At 56.6% G+C, this 7,792-nt stretch overlaps 2 protein-coding genes across 2 annotated transcripts; both read left to right on the top strand.

The window, feature by feature from the left end:
* Window positions 1-398: 398 nt before the first annotated feature.
* On the top strand, window positions 399-1,916 carry DQ04_02661010 (hypothetical protein; the record flags this gene model as incomplete). The annotated part of the gene is made up of 1 exon (XM_009312094.1): window positions 399-1,916. The coding sequence occupies one exon, from the start codon at window positions 399-401 to the stop codon at window positions 1,914-1,916; it is 1,518 nt and encodes a 505-aa protein (XP_009310369.1).
* Window positions 1,917-3,539: 1,623 nt separating this feature from the next.
* On the top strand, window positions 3,540-7,388 carry DQ04_02661000 (hypothetical protein; the record flags this gene model as incomplete). Its single annotated transcript, XM_009312093.1, has 1 exon — window positions 3,540-7,388. The coding sequence occupies one exon, from the start codon at window positions 3,540-3,542 to the stop codon at window positions 7,386-7,388; it is 3,849 nt and encodes a 1,282-aa protein (XP_009310368.1).
* Between the last annotated feature and the right edge of the window lie 404 nt (window positions 7,389-7,792).

Below are 7,792 nucleotides of genomic sequence, written 5' to 3'. Positions count from 1 at the left end.
TTTTTTTTTTTTTTTGCTTTGGCCTGCTCGCGATGCTTCCGTTTCATCAATATCACTACACCGTCAGTCGTGAGGCTGACTGGAGACGGGGGCACGCCGTCCCCGCATCCTTTTCCTCTGTGTCTTTGGTGCGTATATTCTTCTCTTTCGCTCTCTACATATACGTCTTTCTGTGCGTATTCGTGTGTGCATGTCTGTGTGTCTGCTCTTACGCAAAGAGGCTCTCTCTTAAGAAGAAACCACAAGCGCGCTTTTAAAAAAAAAGAAAAAAATATATTTAACAGCCACTAAGAAGCACTAAAAAGAAAGCAAACAGAATAGGAAACGAACAAACCAACAGAATCAGCTAGAACTAACTCACAGGAAAGTAAACGTCAAGAAGAAGCGGACATCGAAGAATGCCTCCTCGTGCTGTAGCAACAAACCAAAACGGTAACAACGGCGCAAAGCCCGCACCCAAAGGGCCGCGTGACCCGCAGCACCCCCGCTCGAAGCGAGAGGAGCCAAAGGCGGAGGAGCCCGCGTCCCCTCCTGGCCCCATCATCAAGTCTCAAATCACCAACGCTGCTAAGGCATCGTCGGGCAAGAGCTTCCTTGATGCCCTGCGAGCTGGTGGCACCAAACGTCCGGTCAGTGAGGCCCACGCCGTAGAAGAGCCAGCGCCGCAACCTTCAGCAGCAGCAGCAGCAGCAGCAGCACCGGCACCGGCACCGGCAGTGGTGTCCACGCCGGAGCCCGAGGCACCTGCAGCAGAGGAGCCTGTTGTAGAAACAATGGNAGCAGCAGCACCGGCACCGGCACCGGCAGTGGTGTCCACGCCGGAGCCCGAGGCACCTGCAGCAGAGGAGCCTGTTGTAGAAACAATGGCTGTGGGGGTGGAGGCACCTCCTGCCGAGGAACCGGCCCAGCAACTTCCTGAGGAGCCCTCAGTGGTAGACCAGAAGCAGCCAACACCAATGCCGACCCCGCCGCCTCAGTCACAGGCGCCGCAGCCCCAGCAGCAACCGGTAACTCTCCCTGAAGCTGACACACATTTTAGTTGGGCCAACGACGATGATTACACTTTCGTGAATCATTTCGCCCAGCAGCAACAGGCTGCGGAGCCAGTGCAGCCGGAGGTCCCTGCTTGCCGAGTCCAGTACCCACAGAGCATCCTTGAATCACAGAATAAAGGGGCTCGTGTCATTTTCAAGGCCCCCGCAGACCACCAGACCTTGGCGAGTGCCGTTGCTGAGCTGGAAAAGGGGCGCTGTGAATTAGACGATGCTCGTCACACCTTTGAAGAGTACCGCAAGCAACAAGAAATCGACATGAATGAGAAACATGCCCGGCTTCTTGCTCTTGAGCGTCAGCTGAAGGACCAGAGCGACAACCTTCAGCAGGAGCGAGCGAAGCTCATTGAGCAGCAGCAGCAACTGCAACAACAACAGCAGCAGCAACAGCAACAGCAACAGCAGCAGCAACAGCAGCAGCAGCAGCACCAGCAATCCCCCCCCCGTCCCGCGCCTGCAGCTCCTCCGGTGAACACGCAGCACGCGCCACAGTCTGCACCTGGCTACACGTACTCGTCTGGAATGCAGGACAACATGCAGTGGGCCCACCAGGCGCGTCCAGACCACTGGTCGCTCAACCAAGGCATGGCTGCGCCACCATATGATCACAGCAGATTCTACGGGGGTGTTTCCTACCAACAGCCGCGCAACAAGCCTTTCGGCGGCAGGGGTGGCGAGGCGCCGCCGCACATGGGCCGCGGCAACCAGATGCGCGCGAACCCCCACATGCAGGGCAACTTCAACGGCCGTCCGATGGGCGCCGGTGAAGTGCGCGGGCCAGTGCCGGACGGCGGTGTGAACCCGATGTTCGGCCAGCGCTCGCAGATGGGGTACATGCCGAACGGTTTCCAGAGCCAGTGGTGAGTGGGGTGTCTGCGTGCAGGTGTGGCGGGCAGAGTGATGGAATGGGGAGGGCGAGTGACATGACGTGAGCAGAGGAGTGACAGAGGCGGTGGGGCGAAGTTCGAGGCGACGCAGCTGTGCGAAGCAGCCGCAGCCGCAAGGACAGAGGTGCGCGAGTAACGAGGGGTGGAAGTGGTGCCGGCCTCGTCGCACCCTCTCTTCTTTTGTCATTGCTCGCGGCTTTCGTGTGCGACAGCAAACGTGCAGCCCTGAAGTGGTGTGGGAGGTGCCGCCGTGAGGGCGCCATCGGCCGCTCGTCTCGCCTGTTCTCCCGCTCCTGCGGTGCCGCAGAGCCCCGACTTAAGAGGCAACAGGCAAAAAAAAAATACGAAAAGAAAGAAAAAGAAATAGTAATACGAAAAGGAAAAAAGAGCCAATATATAACTGTATACATATATATATATATATATATATATATACATATACAGTTATTTTAACGAGGGAGGAAAAAAAAAAGGAAAAGATCATTTCTCTTTAATCTGTCCCTCGCACGTTCCATTGTGAATGAGCAGAGCGTTAGAGATGAGATGTGAAGTGAGAGAGCGTGGAAGAAGAAGTTATTTAAAAACAAAATGGTCGATGGAGTTCTGATTGCTTCTTCTTCTTTTTATCTTACTTTTAGTTTTGTTTTATTTTACTTGTTTTTTTTTTGTTTCCCATTCCCTTACTGTTTCCCGTGTTCTTACTTCCGTCCCTGTCCTCTACTCGGCAAAGCCACAGACAACATCCCTGCTGCTGCTGCTGCTGCGGTGTGTGCGGGTGTGTGGGTGGGTGTGGGTGTTGTCGCGGCCGGAGTGGTGCGAATGGAAACGGGGAGTGGCAGCAGCAGCGCCGGGAAGGAGGTGAGGCGAACTGCGCTGAGTTGACCGAATAGAAGGAGGAATGAGACAAGTAAAAGGGACACGTGTGGAAATCGCGACACGGAGCGCACACGCGCCGGCAGCAGCGGCAGATGCAGCAGCAGGCATTGACGCGTGCATTGTGGCATGCCGCCTCTTGGCCGCCATTCCACTAGTTCATCTCTCTTCGCCCCACTCTTCCTGTTGTTTGTTTCGTCTTTTTTTTTGCCCACGTATGAGCGCTTCAGTGCGTCGCTTATACGAACGGACAAAAGCAAGTAGGAGCAAAAGCGAAGACCCGAGCTAGGGCACTAAGCAAACAAAGAGAAAACAGAAGGAAGGAAGGAAGGAAGGAAGGAAGGAGAGTGTTCGAGTGGGTAAGGAGAAAGGAACGGGAAGCAAAATACGGAGAAACGTGAAGACACATTGAAAGCAGGAGGGTAAGGCGGCCCAGGTGAAGGATACACATAAGCGTTGCAGCAAGCCCGAGGCAAAAACAAAATCAAGGGCGCCCAACGGAACAACGAAGATAACAACAGCAAGCCAAGGGAGAACCCTGACTCCCACACGAACCCTTCCACATCGTCGTCGCAGCTCTCCTCATCTCGTTCACGAGTGATACGCCCATATCTGTTTGTTTTGGGCGTTGAGCAGTACACACATACGCTCACACACACTGTTTCTCTTGGTACCACCATCATCGTAGACAGCAATAACGTCGTGCAGGAGAAGTGACCACACTCAGATGGAGGACACGGGGCGAAACAGCAATTCTTTTCGGGACTTGGATGAGTCATCACTAGCGCTTCTGCGCCGCAGGTACCCAGAACTGCACGCCCTCGCGCACGCCAAAAAGGGGGCAAATGGCTCGTGCGGCAGCGGTGACTGCGTGGAGTTCTCATGTGGGCTCGATGGCGCAGCGGCACTCTTTCCTCTGGGGGCCAGTGAAAACGGCGCCGCACGCACCAATGGCGATGGCGCAACCGACTCTAATGGCGAATGCGCCACCGCGCCAGCGCTCGATATGGTGGAGCGTCTGGTGCAAAAGGCCAACGCAATCTCCATCAAGAAGAGGCGTAGAGATGGCCTGAGCCCATTGGCAGCAGCAACATCACCACCAATTTCTTTTGCCGCCCCCGCCTCCAGTGTGGCAGAGGACGGTATCAGCAGCACCGCTACCGCGGCGATTGGTCGCAGCCGCAGCAGTAGAGGCGGTGGGCGCAATGTGGGGATGCAGTTGGACTCGCCACGGCGGTTGCTACTTGAGGCACTAACAAACAGCGCCAAGGCAGATGAGCAATCTATCCGTGACGAGCTCGCACCCAGCTTCGCGGATGGGGTAACTTTAGTCCAGCTGCTGCAGCAGTGCAGAGGCGGCTTATGTGTCTCTCTTGGGCACTCAGAGGACTGCGCGGATGAACAAAACGGTGCAGCGTCGTCACCTTCGACGGTAACGAACTCCTCTTCGCTGGACAACAGCGTGGCACTGTCCCTGGGTGGTATGTCAGGGCGTGAGTTCCGCGCGCAGCTGTCGGCAGCCGTGGCGTTGATGACCTCCGAATCGATAAAGGGCGGCGATGGAGAGACGAGTGCGGCGATGCTGCATTTACACAGCATTCTTGAGAACGCTTCACAATTCGAGCATTCACGTGATGCAATCCAGGTGCTGAAGTACATGGACAAGAAAGAGCGGTATTTGGACGACGACGGCGCTGATGGCGATGCCAACAACAAAAACCTGTACGAAGACGACAGTGGCGGCGAGGCGGAGGGGCAAGAGGCAGAGCGGGGACCCTACTACGAGGAGGACATGGAAGACTTCAACAAAACCATTGACAAGATGGGGCGGCTGACTCTCTCCACAATGCGGGATCTGGCGGAGTTGTGGACGATCCACCTGGACGAGGCAGAGACTGATCGGGTATGCCGCATGAAAATAACAGAGAGACTTCGCTTGCTCGCTGTCACGATTGTCGACGTCGTTTCAGACCGGTTGAACCCGCACGCCCCGTTGTCGTCGTCACCCGGCGTTAGCCAGCGGCAGAACAGCAATGACAGCAGCGCCAGGCACAAGCAGCAGCAGCAGCAGCAGCAGGGCAGGTCAGGGCAGGTTGATACGGACGCCGCTGTGGCAACGCAGCAGTTGGCGCCGGCAGCCGGTGAGCGGGTTCGTGCACTCGTTCTCTCGCTGCGGCACGAAATTTGCTTGTTGAGCCCCGAGCACCTGGAGCGTCTCGCCAGCATGCTTGGTTTCATCGATTGCAGCTGCTCACCAGAGGAAATATTCATCACGATCTCTGCCCTCGGCGTCCTGACGTTCTTCTCCCCACTGCCAACGCCTCTGCTGGAGAAGGTCTGCCATGAGCTTGGCATTCCCACGAAGGACGAGAGCACCGAGTCCGCCGACGCCAATCAACTTCCTGAGCTCCTGGCGGAGAGGATCAGTCATTATTTTTACCCACTCCGACACACTGTGCCTTTCATCACGAAGGTCCCATTCATGCCGCAGATGAAGATACACGAACACGCCCCTGGGCGCTACACATGTACTATTGATAACGCCAAACTCATGAAGGAGCTGGCGCTGCAACGACTGGTAAGTAATCGGTTTAGTTGCAAGAAGGTTCGCTGGTATGCGCTTCTGGCGGTAAAAAATGACGAACTCAGTTTCTACGTTTGGCATCGGCACAGCAGCTCCCTTCGTGCACACATGGTCGTGCGGACGCAGGACCCTAAAAAAAGGCGGAAGAACAATGGCGCCATCGGCGACAACAACAATGGCAATGCTGACGCTTCGCCGAGCCAAGAATCGACGCTCAGGGAGAGCTCTGCACTGTTTATTGAGCGAGAGGGAGAGGCTGCACCAGGCGAGCTAATCGGGTTCGACAACTTTGTTCCACTGACGATGGCGCTGCGCAGCTCCACCATGTCGCAGTCCGGGTACCGCCTCTACAACCGCACGGAGGACCGCCTCGTCTTTCAGTACGTGATGCAGCTGATGCACCCTGACGGTACCCCACTTGAAGATGGAAAGAAGAAGTCGGAAAGCAATCACACCAGCAGCAAAAACACGTGTACAAGGCGAGGCTGCGACCACAGCGCGGAACGCTGTGGGTGCGACCAACAGGTGGCGCTGGTAACAGCAGCAGAGAGGGCGAAGCGCCTCAAAGAGTGGGAGAAGCTCACCAGCAAACTCGAAAGGAACGAAACGCAAGAACGTGAGAGTGTGGAGCAGGCGTGGAATAGCGTCTACCGCCAACTCATGAACGAGTATGGTAAAGCATTGCAGAAGGCGGCTCAGAGGAAGAAGGATCGTGAACGCAAGACACTCCTTGCAAAGGTCGGTCCAAGCCCTGAGCTGCATCGCGAGCTCGACATGTTGACGCAAACGGTCACCACCAACCGCGCACATGTGAACAAACTGACGAAAGACAAGACAAAAGAAGAGGAGGCGATACATCGATTCAAGGAACAGATCGAAGAGGGTAACCGAGAGCTGGAGAGACTGCGCCAATTGCTCAAAAGCCATGGTGAAGTGCTCTCTGGCCTAGAGTCCGATACCACAGCCTGCATTGCGCGGACTCGGGAGCGGCAAGAGGCAAGGTGGCTCAAACAGCGAGAGCTGGCTGCAGCGCTGCACATCCCTGAGCTTTCCACAACACGCCACGAGACTTTGGCAATAAACGACCTTGATTCCTTCTGGGCCCCATCTTCTACGAACGGTGCGGTCTCTCGTCTGTTCGCAGCGGCGACATCCCCCACACAATCCTCAGCGCACTGCACACCACAGTCGCTGGTGGGCGCGAGCGCTACTACTGCTCCCACATCTTCTTCCACTGGTGCTGCTGCTGCTGGTGGTGGTGGTCCTCTAATCCCGCTTCCGCGCTCTGCTGTGGTGGGTGGCGCTGGGGCTTTCTCGCCCCCTCTGGGGCCCACCGCCACGGGGGCCGCCGTCAGCACGAGCGGCGCGTTGGGCGTCGCTCTGTCGACGTGGGGCCCACTGGCGGAGCCATTGCCGTTCACAACGGCCGTCCGAGGTAGCAGCACAGGCGGTATCTTCGACAGCCCGTCGGCCACTTTCTCCCAGCAGCCGCCGCTGCCGCAGTTGGACGCGGTGCCCCTTGGCGTTGCGGACGTTGTGAACAGCACGGGGACCGCACCGTCCGCCGGCTTCACAGTAACTGCCCCGTTCACCACAGCCAGCGCCGTGACACGCTTTACGCTGGACGCAAACGCTCGCCCCTTTACCCCGACATCAATGGTGACAGCGCAGACTGGCAGCAGCACTGCCTCGCACTCGAATTTCACTGTCGTTGCCGGTGGTGCCACCGTCTCGCAGCGATCGCCCACTTTGACATCGCCCATGGCCGGCATCTCTGCGAGTAGCCCCGTGCTTGCGGGCGGTGGCTTCCCGGAGAAGCCGCGCTACACGTCGGTGTCGACGACGGTGCCAGGCGGTCTCTTCAGCACCGATCCACTCCAGGCCGCCGCGCCGCTCTTCGCGCCGCCCGGACTGCAGAGCGGCTCCGGGGCCCTCGCGCAGGAGAACTGCGGCGGACTTTCGCTCAACTTCACGACGGCGCCGTGGAATTAAGGAGTTGCTGGCAATGAGGAAGGAGGCCCGTGTGTGAGGAGAGACGACGGAGGTGCACAAGAAAAAGAAGGAAAACGGAAAGAAACAAGACGAAGAAATACACATCTATATATATATATATATAGATGTGTGTGTGCGTGTGTCAGGGAAGCGAGAAAGTGTTTTTAACGCACTGCAGTGGAGGAGTTGGAGGAGTAAAGTTTCTTTTTTTTATTTACAAAGAACAAAAAAGATGGTGGGGTGGTGGGTACACAAGAAGGAATAGGAATGAATTAACAAACAAGAGTCCACCGCGACCACCACCACCAGCAGCAGCAGCAGCAGCAGCGGAGAAAAAAAAAGAAGCAAGAAGAGGGGAACTGAGTGAAATATAAGGTATGCGTGTAAGTGTCTGCGTGCGATTG

The sequence above is a fragment of the Trypanosoma grayi genome (genome assembly GCF_000691245.1).
Source record: "Trypanosoma grayi strain ANR4 Tgr_266_V1, whole genome shotgun sequence".
In the NCBI taxonomy this organism is placed as follows: Eukaryota; Euglenozoa; class Kinetoplastea; order Trypanosomatida; family Trypanosomatidae; genus Trypanosoma; species Trypanosoma grayi.
The sequence above is the reverse complement of the archived record's forward strand: the minus strand, read 5'-3'. Positions and strand labels throughout refer to the sequence as shown.